At 40.9% G+C, this 23,490-nt stretch overlaps 1 protein-coding gene across 1 annotated transcript in view; it reads left to right on the top strand.

Moving 5' to 3' along the window:
• The first annotated feature begins 958 nt into the window (after positions 1-958).
• Positions 959-23,490, top strand: part of cald1b (caldesmon 1b) — a 36,990-nt gene continuing 14,458 nt past the window's right edge. Inside the window, exons 1-4 of the mRNA XM_076271979.1 lie at positions 959-1,075; positions 1,259-1,309; positions 15,534-15,639; positions 22,962-23,060. Of these exons, the coding sequence (XP_076128094.1) occupies positions 15,560-15,639; positions 22,962-23,060 (179 nt within the window). The 5' untranslated portion in view covers positions 959-1,075; positions 1,259-1,309; positions 15,534-15,559. The remainder of the gene's footprint in view (positions 1,076-1,258; positions 1,310-15,533; positions 15,640-22,961; positions 23,061-23,490) is intronic.

A 23,490-nucleotide genomic window follows, 5' to 3' on the forward strand; every position in this document is an offset into this window, starting at 1 on the left:
AAGCCAATGAGCTAATCTGAGACTGCTGTGCTTGGCCCATGTTATGTGTTATGTTCAAAGACAGAGAAGCCTCATCAGTGAGGTGTGTGTGTGTGTGTGTGTAGTAGCTCATTCTCCATGCCTCATCACAAAGTTGACATGACCATACTGTACGGGGGGCAAGATAAACATGGGTCTTTGTCCAAGCATGTTTGTCACATTTCCAGTTGATTAGAACCTTTTAATTATTGATTTAACTGTAAATATGGACATTTTCAATCATGTACATAGTTTTATAGCCATTCCCTGACTTACAAATGTCAACACTTCCCTTTCATTTAAATTTACTGTATTCTCTTGTCTTTCCTGTGTTGAAAAATGACTAGGGGATTTAGCCTCGGTGTCACTTTATTTTCATACCTTAGTGAAAAAGAAAGTCTAATCTGAACTAAAATTTCACAGACCTTCTGATTAACTTAAAGAAGTTGAAATAAATAGGAAAATGCTTCTGTTACATTTTAGATTTTCTTGCAAGTAATTGTGGGCAATGTGTTTTTGTTAAAAAAATTATTTCTTCATGAGGTTATCCTTTTTTCAGAATAAATTAGCTTCTCTTTGAGGTTAAATATTTCCTCATTGTTTTTATTGTGAGATTACAATAAATCATCAAAAGATTATTTTTTGTACCTGTTTAGTCAACTTTGCTAGGGGTGCCAATAATTCTGGGGGGCCCAGTAAGGTAGGCTATTAACAGTGCTTGTCTCTGAAAATATTTTGATCTGTTTTCAAATAGAAAATATGATTGTTTGTGGATATATGTTTTTTGAATATTTATGAAAATATTTTGCAACATTTGTTTTGGGTCTTGACTATGACCTCTAATGTTTAAGTCAGGCTACATTAAAATAATTAAAATGACGTGATAGGCTGTCCACATAATGCACTCCTGCCTTAGGCTACAACATGAACCTGGTCAAGAAATTGTATATGACGGGTGATTTGTCCTAAACTCGGGATATGTAATTTCTAGGTCGCGAAAACATCAATGTTTGGAAGTGAGCTAGAAAAATGCACACATGTGGAACAGCTAGCGGTGGTGAGACTGGACCTGTGATCATAACAATAACACGCGCTCTCGACTTGAGTCTAGTCTCTGCTCGAGCTCAAATGGTGGCACGTGGAATTAATAAACAATAGAGTAATTCATGTTATATGATGGGAGTGGCCAAAAAGGCCCCTCAGCTTTATATTGAGGTCCTCAAATCTCGTTTATTTTCAGTCAGTCGAAGGAATCGAACCCCAACGAAGACTTATTCACGCGACTCGAAAGGTAAGAATTTTAAAGAATCATCATCTGATGTCAAATCTGACTCGTATTTAAACTTTAGGCTACTATACGCTATAGATGTCTCTTGTTTCTTTTGCGTGGAAGTGTCTTGACATTGAAGTTGCCATGAAATAATTGTTTGTATTTTTGAGTGAATCTGTGAATTAATTATAATTTTGGACACATTCCTTGGACTAGGCTAACTTTAGGCTACAGTAGGCCTACATGTCACTAGAGATTCCAGCCGAGTGTAGCCTAATCTATAGATATTTTGCAAAACGTTTAAAGAAAAGAAGGACTGACCTGTATGTTGCATTGTCTCATTAATAATGACACGGAAGAGGAACACACAGGTGACCACACAGGTCACAATGAGAGATTAAGAGACACACACAGAGTGGTCCTGACACACAAGTTCTGAAACACTTTTCCTCAGAAGTCAGTAGCCATGTGTCAGCCTAATGCACCACAACACTAAAGTCACTGCCGCCCAATATATCATTAATGAGTTGAATTTAATTTAAGAGTTAGTTGTCGGCAAGCTTATCTGCAATATCTGTTATAATACATCATCACTTTAAAGTTTGTGTGAGGTAAAGGTGCCATATATTCTTTATTTCTAGGGTCTTAATATGACTCACTACCTCAGGGCAAACTTCTTATGATGCACTACCTCAGGCAAACTTCTTATGACACACTACCTCAGGCAAACTTCTTATGATGCACTACCTCAGGCAAACTTTGTATGATGCACTACCTCAGGCAAACTTTTCACCATTTTTTGATAGAGAAAACCTGTCTTTTTAAAGGGAACCATATTTTTTGAGAAAACCATTTCTGAAGTTGCAGATAGAAATTCATGGGGGAAGTCATCATCGAATTCACCATCATGATGACACCTGGATGCCTGAGAGTTCTTAGGTTAGATTCCATTACTGTATGTTTTCTGCTTTGTGATTTAGGCAGTTTTGGGACATAGCAATTCTTTCCTTGAATTCCAAAGGGTTTAGCTCTGAATCACACAATAAATTGCCCAGTTTATCCAAACGAAATGATCAAACTGACACTTGTAGGTTGTGTAGCCTTAAAAATGGCCATCTGAGCTTTATTTAATCAAGATAGATAGATAGATAGATAGATAGATAGGTAGATATACTTTATTGATCCCTAGGGGAAATTCAAGAAGTTAGTGAAAGCTGAAACTTTGACTTCTGTGTTTATGTGCAATGAGTTCCCGTGCATATTTTGCAGATGTTTTGCCAATACTGTCCTATAAAATCCTCTTACACCGCAACTTGTTGAAGTCTGGCCTCTAAATGTCTTCCACTGCTGGCAGAATGGGCCACAGTCATTTGACTGAACGCTGTCATAAACAGGCATCTTAACATGCTGTTTGTCATACATTAAACAGACATCTTAACATGCTGTTTGTCATACATTAAACAGGTATCAACATGCTGTTTGTCATACATTAAACAGGTATCAACATGCTGTTTGTCATACATTATACAGGCATCTTAGAGGCCGGGGAATCATGGGGGGTGGGAGCAACATTTACCAAGTCAGGGCTTTATTCCTAAGATGGTGTGGGCTAAAGAAATCTAAATCTTCATTATTTGCTACTGAGTGGCATATAGGGAAAATCTGTTCAATAGCAAGGTGATTTAGATGACAGCATTCACATAATTCATACCATTTTTACAGAAATTAAATTAGGCCGATGCTCTGGAGAAATCCAAAGAAAGTGTATCAGCAACAATATAAAAAGCTATCTTGCTAAAGAAGTGTATCAGCAACATTGTAAAAAGCTATCAAAGAAGTGTATCAGCAACAATGTAAAAAGCTAAAAAGTGTATCAGCAACAATGTGAAAAGCTATCTTGCTAAAGAAGTGTATCAGCAACAAAAAGCTATCTTGCTAAATAGCCATACAGCACCTTGATATGGCATGTGCTAACCCTACTTGATGTGATCATCATATGTTGATTGCATAACAGTTCTATAGGCTTTATAGTTTTAGGAATAGGTGGGTCTCAAAAAATTAGAATATCGCATAAAAGTTACTTTTTCCCACCTAAATTATTTTTAAAAAGTCAATCTTTCATTATTATAGATTCATTAGATATATAAAGTGAAATATTTCAAGCCATTTTTTGTTTTATTTTAATGATTATGGCTTACAGCTCATGAAAACCAAAAAATGAGTTTCTCAAAATATTAGAATAAAGAGGTTATAATACAGAAATGTCGGTTTCCTGAGCCTTTAATCTCTTAGTCTCGTTCAGTAAACACAACCACAATCGTGGGAAAGACTGCTGACCTGATAGTTAGATAGATAGATAGATACTTTATTGATCCCCAGGGGAAATTCAAGAAACTGACACTGACACCCTCACCAAGGAAGGAAAGCCACAGACAGAATGATGTATAGACCTAGTAGATTATTTGCCATTCTGAAATGGAATATACCAGAGCCATATAAAGGTAGAGATATGGCTCTGGAATATACTATAAATTCACAGTGCATAGTAAATGAAATTCAATGCATTCCTGTCAGGTATGCTTTTGAGTATTCCTTCCACTTTCTGTTTCATGATCTTCAGAAAAGGCAATTGTAAAAGACATCAAAGCTGCTAACTCTATGAATGAATGCTTGTTATTCATGCATCTCTGTGCTGCCATTATTGGGTTCAATTTGAAACAATAGCCTGCTGGAGGACCAGAGGGGTTTTTTGTGAGTGAAGCCGGTCTCTTCCTTTGTGTGACAGAAATGTAGAACTCAAGTTAAGATACCAAATATGGATTATTCCCCTCTTTTCCTGCTTTTCCATATTTTATACTTTTCCCTCTGCATTCTGAATCTAGTGTCCCCTGTCAAGTTGTCCATTTCGGCTCTAGTATCTTTCCACGTTGCTTTGGAGCAAACAGGCGGGAAACAAATGCCTCTAGCATGGGGAGTTCATGAGAACATGACGACCACCATGCCAAGAAACCTTGAGCTAAGTTTGAAAATGTGCTCTTAGTTAGTTAAATAACTGTTTATTGGGCAATTTAATAGTTTGTTATAGCTTCAATGTTCTGAGTTGCAGAGGTGTTCTACATTTTATGGGATACCAAAGGTGATGTTTTCAGAATCCTTTCAGAATGATCAGAATTGTGATGTAGAGCCACTCTAGTTAATGCTCTATGGAGCATGGCATTTCATAGTTGTTATGGTGTACAAGAAGAAGTATTTAACCCTAAGGGCTCTGATTTGTACACTGTGCTATGCTACAAATTGCTGAATGCTATAAATTGCTCAACCGATTAATGCTTCTGCTTATTTTCAAATTACCGGTAGTGCCCAAAACCAGAAATCGCTTCCACTATTTTCTCTTAACTAGATATGGTGGGATAATCGCTGAAGATGTATAGATGTATTGTTTTGCAACAGAATTGAGAGTGCTGCATCTAATTTATTCAAACATCTACTGAACATCACTACCATGAAGGATTGAAGGATGCAGAAGCCACCAAATGAAGATGGTGGGGGGGGGGGGTACTTTTAGATATTGATTTAATCCTAGCCATTACCTTGACAGACTTGAAGCAACAGGGTAATAGAAAGCTGCTTAAGAACCAATAGGAACAATTTATCATTGCTCTGATGGCTAGGAAAGAGGCTCTGGAAAAAGTAAAACTGGTGGATAGTGGGCTACTGTACTGTGTATATATTAATATGAGCTGCAAGTGGAGGTGAATTATTCCTGGATGGTCTCCCTGTATTATGGCAAACATCTCTTAGAGTAAACCCAGTGCTTTACTTCATCCCAGCAGCGCTCTCTTGTGCTTCCTTATAAGGCAGCTGCAGTGCTCATTGTGGAATAAGCCCAGAATGACTGCAATTACCACAATCCCTCTTTATGAGAGTCTTTAACATGAACAAGATTCTGGAGTTTGACTTTGGACATATTTTCTTGCCAACATTGTAAAAAGTAATATGTCAAATGCTGTAGTTACAGGGAAACATGCATCTGTGTCACTATTGCTGTTTAGCTAAGATGGGTTATTATTGTCGGTTGAGAAGGAGGCTGAATCAGATGCTCTGTAGGAAAGTGGCTTTCCCTCTGCTTCTTCTCCTGATGATTGGCTTTGTCATGTCTGTGTTTTGAGAACCTGTTGCCACAAACAAAGCTGTTTAAGGAGAACCATAAACATCAGCAAATGAGCTGTTGGATGAGTGTGTTTGGAACAGACTGTGTTTGGAAGAGAGACTATTTGGAAGAGAGTGTCTGTTGGCAGAGAATATTTCCTCGATGTATGGTAACCGTAGGGCGTCATTCATTCATTGTGATGTATGCTGGGAAATCTGGGGAGATCCATCATAGTCTAAAGTGACTATTGCAGTACTTTCAACCCACACATGTGGATGTACAGTAGGTACCCTTCACCATGAATGAAAAACAGTAGTTACCCTTCGGTAGTATATCTTGAAATAGTGAGTTTGGCTTGGTAACATTTTCTGAGACCATATTTGGGCAGATGGAGTGATGCCAATAAGGCAGTGGCCTTTATATTGTGACACAGCACAAGTGCTCTTGTCACTTCTGTTTATTTATCCAATGGACACCGCCCACGGATCCCTGCAAGAAGTCCTGAGAGAGAGAGAAGAGAGAGAGAGAAGAGAGAGAGAGAGAAAGAGAGAGAGAAAGAGAGAGTGAACATTGAAAGACAAGCCAGTCCATAGCTGCCAGCTGCTTTCTCTTCTCACGGTGTAATCTTCCTAATGTGATTTGTGGCTTTGACTTCAAATGCTAGTGTTAATGCTAATTAGACATTTAGAAGGAGGTTTTAAAAGAAAACAAAGTTCCACTGTCTCTCACTTTGATGATGGTGATTTATACACTGGCTCACATGCAGTAGACTTAATTAAGTAGCTTTCATCTTCCTCATGTCAAGCCAGATGTAAAACACATTGTGAGAGAATGAGGAAGTAGTTTAGAATGAGGAAGTAGTTTAGAATGAATCTCATGTGCAACAGCACTCTGTTGAGAAGACACAGAGGAGCACATAATCAGCACTAAAGTAACCGTTGGATCGGTCAGATGTGAGATGTCTAACAGACTGAACAAGCTGATTAGGAAAGCAGGCTCTGTGCTGGGGACTACTCAAGAGCCTCTAGAGTTGGTGATGGAAAGGAGGATGTTGCAGAAATTGTTACACATCATGGACAATGCATCACATCCCTTACACAGTACACTGGCAAAACAACAAAGTGTTTTTAGTTGGCGGTTTCACCAACTCAGTTGCAGTAAGGACAGATATAAACCTTCTTACCCACAGCAATAGCACTTTACAACGACTCTCCTTTGAGTAGAGAGAGACTTATCTTTTAATCTTTTATATCTAATATGGAGGCAATTATCTTGATTTATGTCTTATTAGGCAGTTACACTTTGGTACTTGGATGTGTATGGTACCTTGACAGCTACCATATGCTATGTCTTGTGGGTGAAAGTAATTTCTTGTTGTAATGTAATGTATGTGGACTATATGTGTGCGTGTGTGTGTGCTTGCTGTATGTTCTTAAGGCTGCTGAAACAACTGAATTTCCCTGTGGGATAATTAAAGTATATCTATCTATCTATATATCTATCTATCTAGAGTTGGAACCCAAAGAAGAGGTGACGCAGGTGTTTATAAAATAAACTTTAGCTAAAAATATGACACATGTAATGATATGGGTTTTCTAACTGAGCTTGCAAGTATTTAATGTATACTTTAATGTATACATGGTCAAATCTCCACAAACCTTACACCCAGGCTCTCCCTATCCACCTTCCTCAGCATCATTAGCATGTGAAGGTTTGTTTTTCCTCACATGATTAATCCTGTCCTGCTCCTAGTGACTTCAGGTGTGCCTATGTTTATATTACAGTTTTTCTCAGTCCCTTTGGTGCTAGTGACTTCAGGTGTGCCTGTGTTTATATTAGGGGTGAACGATTTTGGAAAAAAATCTAATTGCGATTTTTCTCACCAATATTGCGATTGCGATGCGATATGCGATTATTTTTAAGCTCTTTATCTTCTGTCTTATTCAACAAAGACAAGCAATATATTATTCTATAGTATGACCAACACAAAATTAGATAAGTTAAACATAAACTGTTCTTTCCTGGAGCCCAGGCCTATGTTATGATGGCATTAGGTCATTGAATAAGATTGATGAATGAAATATTTTTTATTTAACTATTTTAATCACATTAGTAGACCTATATTTGTTGAACTTCCAGCATTGTAAACATTTAATGATTCTGATTCGTTTCTATTTTGTTTCTATTTAATGTAGATATGACCTTCTTTCGTTAGTTAACAAATAGGTCTACATGTAGTGGCACTGACATGGCTTCTCCTTGTCCTGTGCTCTCCATACACGCGCGCGCGCACACACACGCACACGCACACAGACACACACACACACACACACACAGACCTGCTCCTCTCCTCTGTAGGCTACTTGCACGTGAATCGGAACAAACTACAGTAGATTGTTGTACTGTAGCTCAAATAAATGCGGCCGAATGACCGTTCGGCTCGGTGTTAACTAAAGGTTAGCATCATCAACACCGCAGCGCAATACGCATGCATGCAAATTAACTAGTTTGTTCATATCACAACAAAGCCAATCGCGGAGACAAAACTCTTTAAACAGGCCAAGTTAGCAGCATGTATGTAGCCTAGAGCCTTAGCTGGTAAGCTAATGTTAGAACAGCTGGGTTTAGCTGTGTCAACTACTTGCGAATAACATTATGCATCAATTCATTCATTACCTGTGAGATGAAATGTTTGTGCCGCCAACCCCCTTGGATATCGCAAATGCCCCCACTGTCACTGTACTCCAGTAAACAAAGTCCCCAGTGCACAGGTGAATGGCTGCTGTGCAGCCTGAACAGTCGTGGAGTTTTAATCGTCAGCTGGACAAGTAAACGAAGTTACCAGCCAGAGTAGCAGCACAGGGGAATTATGAACTAGAACCAGGGACATGGCAGGTTCTAACAAATTAATGAAGAGGTTTATTTTTAACCAAAGTAGCTCTACTAATCAGACCTTTCTTGACACTGTTAGCTGCTCCTCTTGTTTACGTTTTTTGCTTCTTGGTGACGTCACATATTACAAATCGCAGCCTTTGCGTTTGAAAATCGTGTTTCATCATATCACGATATTATCGCAAATGCAATAAATCGTTCAGCCCTAGTTTATATTACAGTTTTTTCTCTTAGTGGGTTTGGATAGTGTTCTGATTTCGTTGGTTTTTCCTCACATGATGAATCCTGTCCTGCTCCTAGTGACTTCAGGTGTGCCTATGTTTATATTACAGTTTTTCTCATCACTATTAACATTTGCACAGCAGTTAGTGCATTTCTCAAAACAATTAGTGCAAACTGCAAAACCTATGGATTACCTGCAAAAGCATGTCACTTGCTCAAAATGGATAGTCCATTCCTCAAAAGCAAGTCTTCATGTCAATGAAACTGCCAGTGTCATCAAAATGAGGAGTCTTGACACCATCGTTTATGAACAAGATAGTCAAATGGCTTTGTCATGTTTTCATTATGACATTTTATTCTCTCAGTGTTTTCCAATGCAAAAAAAAGGTCAGAACTCGGTGACACTACCTGAACATGCTCAAGACAGCACTATACACTACTTGTACAGCCATTTGAAAACATTGCTGTAGTTAGGGGAGTAAGTGAGTACAAGACACTGAATATGTATGTTTCACATTTTTACTCTATGCTCTTTGCAATTCTACAGCATTGTGACAGAATTTGATAACTAGTTCAACAATTTTGTATGTAATGACTCAAGCAATGAAATGAAGACTATTCGTTTAATTGGGAATGACTATTCAGCATCCATAATTATAGTTCATTTTGACTGACATGACATAAGCAAATGATAATGTTATAAAACAGCAGAGAATTGTATGAAAGCAACAGATACATGTCCAAAAGCTTTTGCAATTTGTTCAGAGGAAGGAGAAATTGCTAGTATGATGTGCACAAATGACTTAATGTTGTGGAGGTTGAACTATTAGTTATGAGAATTTTCATTCTGATCTGAGAAAAGCACCAAAGCGACTGAGAAAAACTGTATTTTCTCTTAGTGGGTTTGGATAGTGTTCTGATTTCGTTGGTTTTGACTGTGGAGCTGCTCTGCCATGGTCTGGGACGATATTCACACAGCACAATATCCCAGGCCCCGAAAGTTAGAGGTCTAAACTCTCAGTTGATTAATATCCCATTCATAGCACCACTTCTGTGTCTTACATCCACCAAGCAACAATTTTGTCTCTTGACTGAGAGACTCCATGCCCTTTTCTCTAAAAATGGCTTCCAGATTTGTGTGGTTACTTTATGTGTGTGAATATTTATTTTTCTGGTTGTAAGATCAGGTCGAACGGAAGAAGCTTTCTTGTGACATCTTTTCTCCAACTGTAGTTTTAGGCTGCAGAGGCAGATATCTCGTAAAGGGCAACATGCCCAAGAAGCAGAATAAGTAACATATGTGTCAATTAGAACGTGTCTTCAATGCCCCCTCACATGGAAATGATTTGTGGTCAAAAATCTACAATACACTCAGTTGAACAGTTGTACATATGCTCCTGTGACAGGGGTGCGTTTCTAGAAAGCGTAGTTGGCTAACCTCCGTAGTTGTTGGATTTGGGGTTTCTAGAAAAGGTAGTTCGAACTCTCAATCGCAAATTGTTTGGTGGTTTGAACTACTGCCCCTGGGCAGTCGCACTTGTGTCGTTCAGTTGGTAGTTCCAGTTGGTGTCCGGAGCGCCTAACCAAAAATCACAACCGCCCAACAAAACATTACGAGGTGGTTGTTTATCTTCTGACTCAATGATTGATCTATGCTGTAGCTTCATTTTCATTAAAAGACTGACTCCCCTACTAGGCTCATTCTTGCTATTGATGTTAATTCGAGTGTTGACTTGCTTTTTGATAGGCTAGTGTTATAATCTTCACAGGCTCTTTAGATTACAGTGATCAGTGATGTAGTGGCTAAAGCAGGTGATTCGTTGGTCGCACGTTGTAGGTTCGATTATCTTATGAAGTGAGATTGTCCTCTTGCTTCTGATTACGTGCAGGTGAACTGGTGTGATACGTGGAAATACCAAATAAAGCTGTGCAATTATATTTGAAACAATTGTTTTGACTGATGTCATGTACCTAATGGTCTCTCGATGTAGCGTAACTATATGCATAAATATTTTGGGTCAAAACCTATTGTTGTGTCTCGTAGGCCTACTCTTACTCAGAAGTGAAAAGGAGAGAGAGGATTTAACACAAATAATAACACATATTGGTTGGCTTAAGTAAACTGTTTTATATGCTTACAATAGGTTTAGGCTTTTGCTGATGCCACTGACAATGCCAGCATTAATCACTTTTGGTTTAAATTAGAAAAAATGTCGACATAGGCTGTGGCAGAAAATTTCTAGGGTGTGGGGTATTACACTTTTCCACTGTTTCCACCAATGATATGTATCGCTGCATCATCAACAACGTTGTTGGAACCATATATACATAATAAAGGCCTTTACCCGATGTCTGATAACAAAACCACCCCCAATATGGACTGGAGAAACCCCTAAATATATTTAAGCTATTCGCCAGTGACCAGCCCAGGGGCCCACTGCCATGACAACACATAGTTATTCTATAATTCTATAATCTATATTCTGACAATGTCATCCAATCACTACACTCTCTTCAGTTCAATCCAGTACTTTAGTAGTCTGGCTTACAGTACTCTTCATACGGACATGCAGCTCCTCTCTGATGTGTATCTTGTGCCACTGTGTGCCTTCATTAAGCTGTCACTCTTACATTGCTCAGTGCAGGCAGAGCAGTGGGCAAACAGCAGCCCTGAGTGGGGCAAACAGCAGCCCTGAGTGGGTCAGACAGCAGCCCTGAGTGGGGCAAACAGCAGCCCTGAGTGGGTCAGACAGCAGCCCTGAGTGGGTCAGACAGCAGCCCTGAGTGGGGCAAACAGCAGCCCTGAGTGGGGCAAACAGCAGCCCTGAGTGGGGCAAACAGCAACAGCTGTCAGCCTTTCTGAGATAATTCGGGACAGAGTATTGCTCCCATTCATGGCTGTGCCACAGTAGTATTATGGGACATTACAGGGGAGAATGTGTGTGATTGTGAATGTTATGTCTAAGTCAGGAGATTGTAGAAAAAGAATGGTATGCAATATCTCATGGTGGCAAGAGGGTCTAATGGTGGACATTAAAAGGAAAGTGCAACCAAAGAGGCCTTGGACTTAAGCCACATTCACACAGTACGATAATGGTAATGAGAGATTATGGAATGTTAATGAAAATCAGCATCTAAATGTGAAATAACCGTTGGTGATGCAAGACATTGGGCGACAAAGTTGAACTAATTTCAACTTTTGAGGTGACAAGCAACGGGTGACAAGCAGATCAGCAGCTGTCTGTACACAGCTTTCTGCAGGAGCTCCAGTGAGGGGAGATGAGAGATCATGAGCCCGAGTGCACATAGCCAGCATTCCTCAGTCATCTCTTACTACGGTGCAGTGGGCAGCCAGGGCAGGTCATGAGGAATGACGGGGGAACCCTCAGTAGAGCACATGATTTAGGCTAACTCACCCTCAGTAGAGCACATGAGCTAGGCTAACTCACCCTCAGTAAAGCACATGATCTAGGCTAACTCACCCTCAGTAGAGCACATGATCTAGGCTAACTCACCCTCAGTAAAGCACATGATCTAGGCTAACTCACCCTCAGTAAAGCACATGATCTAGGCTAAGTCACCCTCAGTAGAGCACATGAGCTAGGCTAACTCACTCTCAGTAAAGCACATGAGCTAGGCTAACTCTTCTGAGGATGTCGTAGTTTATACACAGTTACAGGAAGCGAATGGGTAAATCATGTCTGTATGATCATACATGTAAATCATGTCTGCATTCAGTGAAAATTCATTTGTATGGGTTTCCTCAGCACACCATAAAGGAAGCTTGTCCAGGCTATTCTGTGCCACCTTAGACTATGTACATTATACACATCTAATACATCACCATGCTAAACCAAGCAGATGTGCTAAAAAAGTCTTAACTTTTTGCGGGTTGAGACTCTGAAGCATGTTTGCATTAAGACATGGTGTGATTCCTGTATCTGGAAGAGGACCAATGTTCTCAACATTACAGTGTTTTACTTTCCTTAGCTGGATGTTTGCTTTCAGACAGCTATACTTCCCTAAATCTAAGGCCCTGATGGTGAAGATAAGACTCCTGGGAAAGTAATGAGGGCTAGTTACACAATATCTGTTTGGACTGTTTGATCTTTTGGCTCAGGCTGATATTAACCACACGGGAATACCTACAAATAGGAGCATGACATTTCAATCAGTGTTCTGAAAACTGAAAAAAAAAAAACCTAATTGATAATTTCTACTTGTGCCTTAGAACCCCCATTTAGTTTACTGTGTTAACATTTCTTGTTACCATGTCAAATGTAAACATATTATCCCCCAGATAGCCTATAGATAGACTAACCATATGATGACAAAGCAGGGTGCGTGTCTGACCCTTCACGTTTGACTTTCTCTAATACACTCTTCAGTCAGAGGGATGTGTGGTATTGCACCAGCACCTTTGAGCCATGCTTTTCCCTGGCTGCCGTGTGGAAAGAGATTGGCGACTAGAGGAATGTCAGAGTCTCCTCAGCTCCGTTCTGCTCCACGCTGTAACCTTCTGGGGCTTGGAATGCCCCATGATCAGAAAGAGCTTTGGCTCCTTACCAGACCCAGCCCTTTAAAGAGCTTTGGCTCCTTACCAGACCCAGCCCTTTAAAGGTATTTGTCAACCAGTCAGCAGCCCACAGCAGTCCCACAGATCTACACAAATAATGAGACAAAACATCTGATTTCACTCTCTATTAGCAGGCAGATTACCCAAGCAGCCTTGAATTTCCCCCTGGGGACTAAATAAAGTATCTATCTATCTATTAATAAGGACTAGAGTCTTACCATAGCCTCAGCTAGACACTTGTGCTACAGGTAAGCTGTAGGTGTTGTCGGTATGTACTCTGAACCAAACTTTTGTTGACTGCTTGGGCTACCAGATCAGAATGAATATAATGGTCCCTCTGACCAATAATACTAAAGATGTCCAGAGTAGATAGATAGGTAGAGAGAGAGAAAGAGATGGAGAGAGAGAGGGGGAAAGAGAGAGAGAGAGAGAGAGAGAGAAATAGAGAGGGCCACTGCAGTCTGTAATTAAAAATGCATATAGGCCTGATGTGATTAAAAATGCATATATAATAGGCCTGATGTGATTGAGATGGTCTGGATAGCAGTTCACAGTTCAACATTCTTGAGGTGTAATGGATGAGTTCTGCATAGTGTTCATTTGAGCCTTGGGAATGAACGCTGTGAGTGTGAACACAAAAGAGATTGTGATTTATTTGTATTATTTCCAGCCAACAGTATGTCATCAATTAGTCTCTCTTTCTTTCTCCACTGACCTGTAGGACTTTCTCCACTGACCTGTAGGACTTTCTCCACTGACCTGTAGGACTTTCTCCACTGACCTGTAGGACTTTCTCCACTGACCTGTAGGACTTTCAAACATTTTCTCTGCAAACACAAAATGATTGATGAGGAAATGTTGCTCTGAAGTATTCTTGGGAATTTGATAGTGACAGTGGATGTCTTTTTTTTATTCATTTAGTATTGTTATACTGCCTACTCCTTATTGGGGCAGAGTCTCTGAACATATTGTTATGCAGTGATGGGTGAGAAATGGAAAAGGTCCTTTAGTGGAGGTGTCTCTCCTTATGACCCTCCCTGCATCCCCTACAACACTGACCTTTGTAAATACTTTAAAATATTTAACTCTTTACATTTTTTAATTTCTGTGAGTTATTTTTATGTATGTGAGCTATATGTGTGTATGTGTGTTTGTTGTGGTTGTGTTATGGTTGTATAAGCTACTGGATGCCTAAAATGTCCCTTCGGGATGAATAAAGTATCTATCTATCTATCTATCTATCTGTCTATCTGTCTATCTATCTATCTATTTATATATCTATCTATCTATCTCTGAGACCATGCAGAGTTTGGCTGTGATTTGTGACAGACATTAACAATGTGGAGGAACAACAGTGATGGTTAGATGAGGTTCTAAGGAGATTGAAGCAGGACTCTAAGCAGGACCCTAAGTCAGGAGGAGGTCAATTGTCAGGTCAGATAGGAGGAAAACCTCAACAAAGGAAGAATGAAAGAGTGTAGAATGCAATGAGAGAGTGAGAGAGTAAGAGATAAGAGGGAGTGGGAGAGGAAAAGGTGAGAGGAAAAAAGAGAGGAGGAGGAGGAGTCAGGGAAAGAGGCAAAGCAAATGTGCGTGTGAGATGACCTGGGGGAGAAACGTAGGAAAGAGGATGGAAAGTGTAAGGATCTGAGGAGTTGGACCGGGGCAGGAAAAGGGAGGGGAAGTGTTGCCTTTTCTGGTAGTTCAAGCTTGGGAAAGTACAGGAAGGAATTCTTGCTGAGATATAAACCAGACTGTGGATTTGTTTCTTTGATATACTCAGGAGGACCGTGCATGGACCTAAGTTATTCTTAAGTAAGGTAGGACAGTTATTCTTAAGTAAGGTAGGACAGGTTATTCTTAAGTAAGGTGGGACAGGAAAGGATTTCTTACATTTTTTCTGAGAGCGAGTGAAGCCATAATGGGATTCAGACAAACCAATGTGATAACCATCGCAACTCTACATAAAATTGCACAGAATTCAGGAATACACACAATGAGCTGGATTTTATGTTAAAACAGGGACGTGTATGTCAGTTTTTAAAATTACCTTAATATTCTCCCACAGTTGTCATGTTGTGAAAACATTAGACAAATAACCTCTTGTAAAATATTTGTAAAATAATTGTTTCAAATAATGTTCTGAATATTAAAAGCTAACATAATATTTTGGTAAAATTTGTTATGTATTTGTGTGTACTGTAAACATATGCAACATTATAATTCAATTCTTTGTAGTCCCTGTATTTGCATTTACTACCAATGATGTACTATTTATGACTTTCTGACATAAGTACTGAATGTAGGTTAATCTGTGTCATGCTTTATTACTCATAGGATGAGCCAGCATGTCACTGAGACCTTGTGTAGAGGACTTGGTGTTGATGTTGTGCGTTCCCCTGCAGGTCACAGGAAGCTGTTGTGAGGCATCATGGAAGAGGACCTTGACCTGGAGCGCCGCCGAGAGCTCAGGAGGCAGCGCAGGGAGGAGATGCGTCTGGAGTCAGAGAAGTGAGCAGTGAACTTCTCCCTGTGTCTCCTGTCCTCTCCTCTCCTGTCCTGTCCTCTCCTCTCCTCTCCTCTCCTGTCCTCTCCTCTCCTCCTCTCCTCTCCTCTCCTCTCCTGTCCTGTCCTGTCCTCTCCTCCCCTCTCTCCTCTCCTCCCTCCTCTCCTCTCCTCTCCTGTCCTCTCCTGTCCTCTCCTGTCCTGTCCTGTCCTGTCCTCTCCTCTCCTGTCCTGTCCTGTCCTCCTCTCCTCTCCTCTCCTCTCCTCTCCTCTCCTCTCCTCTCCTCTCCTGTCCTCTCCTCTCCTCTCCTCTCCTCTCCTCCCCTCTCTCCTCTCCTCTCCTGTCCTCTCCTGTCCTGTCCTGTCCTCTCCTCTCCTCTCCTCTCCTGTCCTGTCCTGTCCTGTCATCTCCTCTCCTCTCCTCTCCTCTCCTCTCCTCTCCTCCTCTCTTCAATCACTCCTCTGCTCTCCTGTCCTCTCCTCTCTTCTCCTCAGTCTCTCTGTTTGTCTTTCGTTCTCTTTGAGCGTATCCTGACTCCTGACCCAACCCTTCAACTGAGTGCAGGTGGCTTAGTCTGTAGTTCAGACCATGGGCTTGGGGGCGAGCAATGACACACGCCAGGTGTGCACTGGAAGCGTAGTAGCCAGGTGTGCACTGGAAGCATAGTAGCCAGGTGTGCATTAGAAGCATAGTAGCCAGGTGTGCATTAGAAGCATAGTAGCATTTCATTTTCCATCCGCCCCATGTCAGTTAAGGATGGATGGAACAGCAAATGCAGCCAGTTTGTTATTTCCTTGCTTCTGTAGTGAATTATAAGCTCAGATATAACACTCACTCACACTCAACACCTGTTATGGTAGGTGGAGTACTCCGACAGCAACCGGAATACTGTTCCATGTATCCACCTTATTCCGGTTTCTCATTCAAACGTGCGATTGCATTAGAGACTGGGATGTGGTGTGCTAATAGAACTTTATTGTTGCTAACTGTGACGCTAGTATCCATCATGTGCACAGATATATTAATAACCAGGTTTCTCTGTTCATGTGAACACCATGTCCTGAATATGATCAAAACCGGGATGAGCCTCATAACTGGGGTACTGAGGTGCATGTAAACGCAGTCACTGAAAGAGAAGGCTTGTGGGTAGTTTGGCTGTGAGCTGTAGATGTGGATGTAAACGCAGTCACTGAAAGAGAAGGCTTGTGGGTAGTTTGGCTGTGAGCTGTAGATGTGGATGTAAACGCAGTCACTGAAAGAGAAGGCTTGTGGGTAGTTTGGCTGTGAGCTGTAGATGTGGATGTAAACGCAGTCACTGAAAGAGAAGGCTTGTGGGTAGTTTGGCTGTGAGCTGTAGATGGCGATGTAAACGCAGTCACTGAAAGAGAAGGCTTGTGGGTAGTTTGGCTGTGAGCTGTAGATGTGGATGTAAACGCAGTCACTGAAAGAGAAGGCTTGTGGGTAGTTTGGCTGTGAGCTGTAGATGTGGATGTAAACGCAGTCACTGAAAGAGAAGGCTTGTGGGTAGTTTGGCTATGAGCTGTAGATGTGGATGTAAACGCAGTCACTGAAAGAGGAGGCTTGTGGGTAGTTTGGCTGTGAGCTGTGGATGTTCCGCTCTGGGTTGTTTGCTTCTGGAAAGAGATGATGTGATGAGTTTGTGTGGTTCTGCCAAAGACTTCAACACACTGAGTTCACAGATTCCTTATTAAGGAAGTTCCTCCACTGTTTCCCAGCTCCAGCTCAGCTGCCCCACTGCTCAACTGCCCCTCTGCCCCTCTGCTCAACTGCCCCTCTGCTCAACTGCCCCTCTGCCCCCTGCTCAACTGCCCCTCTGCTCAAATGCCCCTCTGCCCCCTGCTCAACTGCCCCTCTGCTCAACTGCCCCTCTGCCCCCTGCTCAACTGCCCCCCTGCTCAACTGCCCCTCTGCTCAACTGCCCCTCTGCTCAGATGCCCCTCTGCTCGGCTGCTTTTGTTAGGCTGGAGGCATTTGGCAAGATTTTCTCAGCCTGGTGATTTTGTGGTGGCACCATAAGGACCTGTGGCATAATTCACATTCTCTGTTTAGTTTTATATTGCACATATAGCCATTAGAGATGGAGATGGGCTGGATCATTAAGTGATGTGGGCTGAATCATTGGACATTGCTTTGTACTGGATGCTGTTCTCCAACAAAGGAAATAAAAATAGATAGATAGATTGATTGATTGATTGATTGATTACTTTATTCATCCCCAGAGGGAAATTATAGTGTTACAGCAGCAATTAATAATATAAACATATATCACACATATAAATAAAAAACTGCATTGTCTCTCAGCAAAGGTCTAGTCCCAGTACAATGTCCATTTATTTCATTGTCCAGGTCCAACACTAAAACAAGTCTGTAATTTTCTAGTTTTAAATAAGCTCTTCATTGTCCTGTAATCAGTGGTGGACATTACTTGACTACATTTTACTCAATTACTGTACTTAAGTCGCTTTTTCATGTTTTACTTTTTAAAAGTTTTTTACTTTTACTCCAGTACATTTTGAGGCCAAATATCTTACTTTTTACTCCACTACATTTTGTGACAGCTGAAGTACAGCTGAAGTTCCTTTTGGAAAAAAAGACTGTACAAATACATGTGTACTTACATGTATATTTTCTATTAAGCGAGCTAGACTTTACATAATGGTGTGCCTAACCTATGTTATTGTCATATCCACTATTGTACCTTGTTGACCCCTTTTCACAATATTGATGTTACCATAACTAGCCTCTTGACACCATCGAGCAAATGATAAACAATCTGACACTGTCAAACACAAAAGGGAACATCTTGATTTGGTCCGAAAGTGTAAAGCATTCAACAAAGAAAAATGTGGTTACTTTGAATTATCTAAGATAAGATATCACATTAGTTTGTTTTTAGTTCTTTCTACATACAACAATTATTAGCTGAATTAGCTGAAACAATTATTAGCTGAATTATTTGCTTGTCCTTGAATGGAGGAGAAAGGCTCAATGAATGCCTATGTCTGTGCCGAATAATTTCAACAATAGTAAATGTCTAAGTATAAGTAAGTATATATACTCTTTTGATCCCGTGAGGGAAATTTGGTCTCTGCATTTATCCCAATCCATGAATTAGTAAAACACACACGGCACACAGTGAACACACAGTGAGGTGAAGCACACACTAATCCCGGTGCAGTGAGCTGCCTGCAACAACAGCGGTGCTCGGGGAGCAGTGAGGGGTTAGGTGCCTTGCTCAAGTGTACTTCAGCTGGTTCCCACTGGTCGGGGCTCGAACCGGCAACCCTCCGGTTACAAGTCCAGAGTGCTAACCAGTGGGCCACGGCTGCCCCTTCAAATGCAACTGTATTAGTCATAATACATTTCAGGACTTTTACTTTTGATACTTAAGTACATTTAAAGGCAAGTACTTTTGTACTTCCACTCAAGTGGAAATGTAAAAGGAGGCCTTCTACTTTTACTGGAGTAACATTTGACTTTCACTCAAGTACAGGATTTGTGTACTTCATCCACCACTGCCTGTAATATATCACTATATAATTTTACACTATATATTATTACACTATTATTGTCCTGCTCACAGTAAATTAGCCACATTAGTTTCTCTACAATGTCTTTATCCTCCCAAAAAAAGATGACATTCTATATGGTTGGCATTTGGTATTCATGCGGGCTGTACCATGTATGACTGATTTAAACAGTGGGCCATAAAAATGCTATGCTGCTTCTAATTCTGACGTATGAAACCTAGTCATGAGGATAATTTAACACTTATGTCACGTAAGTCACACTGCCTCATGTAAATGTCAATCCCTGAGCTTTAGTTTTAGCTTTAGTTTAGTACAATCAGTTCCAACTCAATCAGAAGCAGATGTGCCTGTATGTGTGGCCATATATATGTAATCATTTAATTATCTCTGGCAGGCAAGCAATAGACTCTGCACCATGATAATCTAATGATTGAGGGCATTTGGTGATGTGTAATGTTGGTGTCTCGGATAGTTTCTTCTCTCTTATAACCCAAAGAGCTGCAAAGACCCACACTGGCTCTCAGTCAATGAGCCATTTTTGGTGTTCTAAAAAGCACATTGAGATGCTGATTCTGTGTAATGTACGCTGCGTGTTTGGCCGGCTGCGGTCTTGAAGGGTGTTTGTTTATGGACAGGGCGAGCAGCACGTTTCTCTGGCCGGCATCAGACAACTCCCCCAGCGCAGACGGCCTTATAAGGCCAGTGACTCGGCAGCCGCACGGGCTGAGGTGGGGAGCGGAGCGGTCAATGTTTGGGAGTGTTTGGGAGTGTGTCTGTTTGTTCCTCAGCAGCCAGGGGTGTGTGAATATTACGGAAACACTTGAGGATAGTAAACGCATTGGCATGTTTGTTGAGAGTCTGAAGTGTTAGAGGCTGTAATAATATAATGTATATTAATGTTATGTACAGTATTGTAATGCCTGTGTATGGGGAAATGCTTTTAATTCCTGTAATGATTGTCATCTCTTTAATTCTCTGCATGTCTAGCTCTCTACATTTTGTGTGTGCACATGTGTTTGTGAGAGAAAGAGGAGGCTTTGCAGACAGTTTATAGAGGCCCGTTTCAGATATTGATTTCCCCTTCAATATCTCCCCTCCTGCCTGACCTTGTCCCCGAGGAAGAGCACGGGAAACAAGGACTAAGAGAGAATTCCTCAATAAGATAATTAATACAAATGTGTCATAACTGTGTATTCAGGGTAGACAGGGTAGACATAAACATTAGTGTGCAATGCCCCCCCCCACACACAAATAAATAAAATAGCAAAATAGAAATAAAATAATTAAATTAAATTAAAAGAAAAAGGTTGGCCTCAGCACAGCTCAGACTGACCTCAGATCAGAGTCTATGTTATAGTGGGAGAATTCCCCAGATCTCCCCAGAAGGCAGTTACTATTTATCCCCAGATCTCCCCAGAAGGTAGTGCCTATTTATCCCCAGAGCTCCCCAGAAGGCAGTCCCTATTTATCCCCAGATCTCCCCAGGTTGCATAAACACTCTATTAAGAGTGTCCACACTCTGCTGGACATCATAATGGATGAGCTGGCATCAGCAAGCTCTCAAAGAGACATATGCAAACACACACAGCATTCTACCCAGAGCATTTAGATAGATAGATAGATAGATAGATAGATAGATACTTCATTGATCCCCAGGGGAAATTCAAGGTCTCAGTAGCATACAGACAACACATACACATTCACTAACAGCAGAAAAAGTAATCATAAAAACACAACTAAGCAATAAGGACAGTAGAAGATAAAGAATATACTAAAAAACAAATTATACTAACTAACACTTAATCTAAATAAATTCTAAAAACAGTATCCACATAGTGGTGATTAATCAATCCAGAGGCGCTTGCAATGACTGAGGCAGGGACTGAGCCTGTGATTCTCTGTGCATAGTAAAGTAAGGTAAGGTGCTCTGTGTGAGTGAGTGTCACAGTGATAGTGCAATGGTGATAGTGGTCATATATCTATAGAACTATTTCAAGAAAAGGTATAAGTGTGGCCACAGTTCGGCTGTGGCATGGAGGGAGGGGTTATGCATATGTGCTAATGTGCTAATATAGTGAGGCAGAAAGACGTGGTACAAGTGGCTAGTGGACAGACAGTATTCAACATGGAGGGGGTGAAGAGGCAGACAGACTATGCAGAGAAGTCTATCTCTCATCTTCCCTTAAGTGAGGCATTGAACAGTTCAATGGCCCTGGGGACAAATTACTTCCTCAGTCTGTCTGTTGTGCAAGGCAGTGAGCGAAGTCTCCAGCTGATCAGGCTCTTCTGCTTAACAATAGTGCTGTGGAGTGGGTGAAACTCATTGTCCTAGATGTTGATCAGTTTGTTCAGGGTCCTTTTGTCAGATATTGAAGTGATGCACTCCAGTTCAGCTCCCACTACAGAGCCACTTAGCACTGTTAAGATACTGTACATGTGGAATTTATAATGAACTGCCCACTAGTTGCAAACCTTTTTTTTTAGAGAGAGATTCATGTGACATGGATCCACCTCAATTTCAGTTGACTATATGGTTGTAGTCAGATGTTGACTACAAACCATTAAGATGTGCAAGCCATTAAGATGTGATTTGTGCATCTGTACTTTTGAGTTTTAGTTAAGTGCTTTGTGTACATGCTCAGGCAGAGAGGCCTCTCTCTTAAGTAAAACCTAAATACCATGGAATAGATTTTCCTATTTTGCATGACTTCCCTTTCATAAACACTGTAGACAGTGAGTCTATTGGTCAGATTGGACTACATGAGCACTAATCTATACAGCACACACTGTGGATGTACTGTATGTTGCACAGTATGTTCTCTACACCTCAACCATTGCGTGAATTGATTGACTCATATTTAAACATAGTAAGCACCAGACATGTCATATTGCTGCATTAGACATGGCAGTTGGAATTCTATAATGTAGAGGTTGCTGTTGCTACATAAATACTGTGTACCTATTAAGTTCCATAAAAGGAATTCAGGCATTCCATATGTATACCATATGCAAAATGCCCACTTTTAACATAAATCTTCATAGTATGCTAAGATACAAAGTGTGATCTTCACCCTCCCATGTTTGGTGGTGTTCACTCCCTCCGCTGTGTAAGACATGTTTCTCTTGTGAAAGGGTCAGCACCATATGAAAGCATGTTTGTAGTTTTGTAGTGCATATGTGTTCACAGTTCACAGTTCACATGTTTGTAGTGCATATGTGTTCACAGTTGATTGTAGATATTTCCTGGGCAATGGACTGTGGTGTCCATTAAAGTGCTGAAATTGATATAGGGAAAAATGTGAAAAATGTGTTACGGGTTCCAAGCTTGGTATCGTTGTAACAAGATTCCTGTAAAATATACGTGCCACACTGTTCTCTAGTAATAATATATTGTTATTTTTATTTTATAAAATCAAGTTATATGCCTTGACATACTGTATACTACAACTATACTGTACACTTCTTGAATTTCCCCTGGGGATCAATAAAGTATCTATCTATCTATCTATCTACAAATCAGATGTTGTAAATGCATCTACATATACAAATATATCTACAAATGCATATACATGTTGTTATACTGCTGTGTCATTGGTACCCTGTCCATAATCCAAAACGTAGGTCTACTGAAATAAAAAATAAATAATGTAAATGTATAATATAATATAAATATTGGAATCTGCACTTGGCTGTTCAAATGACTCTTTTGTGGTATCCAAGTGCTGTTGAGTCTGCTGACGGCCGCTGTCCTTGTGTCTGGTGTTGCTGGGCTGTAGGTCAGGCCAGGCCAATGAGGAGGATGAGGCAGCACGAGAGCAAAGGAGACAGGCCCGTATGGAGAGACTACACAACAGAGACAACGAGGAGTCCAGCAGGTAGATACATAGATACTCCACTACACACAGATCAGTGTTAGGCTGCATCAGACTAGCTCTAGACAAGGCCCTGGTCTTCTGCATGAGACTAACTCTAGACAAGGCCCTGGTCTTCTGCATGAGACTAACTCTAGACAAGGCCCTGGTCTTCTGCATGAGACTAACTCTAGACAAGGCCCTGCTCATCTGCATCAGACTATTCTAGACAAGGCCCTGGTCTTCTGCAACACATGTGCAGTGGCTATGGAGTTGGGCTAGCATGCAGTAGTGTGTCTGTGTGTGTGTGTGTGTGTGTGTGTGTGTGTGTGTGTGTGTGTGAGTGTGTGTGTGAGAGAGAGAGAGTGTGTGTGTGTGTGTGGGGCAGTGGTAGCATAGTGGCTAAGGTCGGAGTTAGCTAGCATGCAGTAGACTGAAAAGTTGTAGGTTCCTG

This window comes from Alosa pseudoharengus, unplaced genomic scaffold (assembly GCF_046254945.1).
Source record: "Alosa pseudoharengus isolate Yale_2024_CS ecotype anadromous, Long Island Sound unplaced genomic scaffold, YU_APseudo_1.1 YU_APseudo_1.1_scf_10, whole genome shotgun sequence".
In the NCBI taxonomy this organism is placed as follows: Eukaryota; Metazoa; Chordata; class Actinopteri; order Clupeiformes; family Clupeidae; genus Alosa; species Alosa pseudoharengus.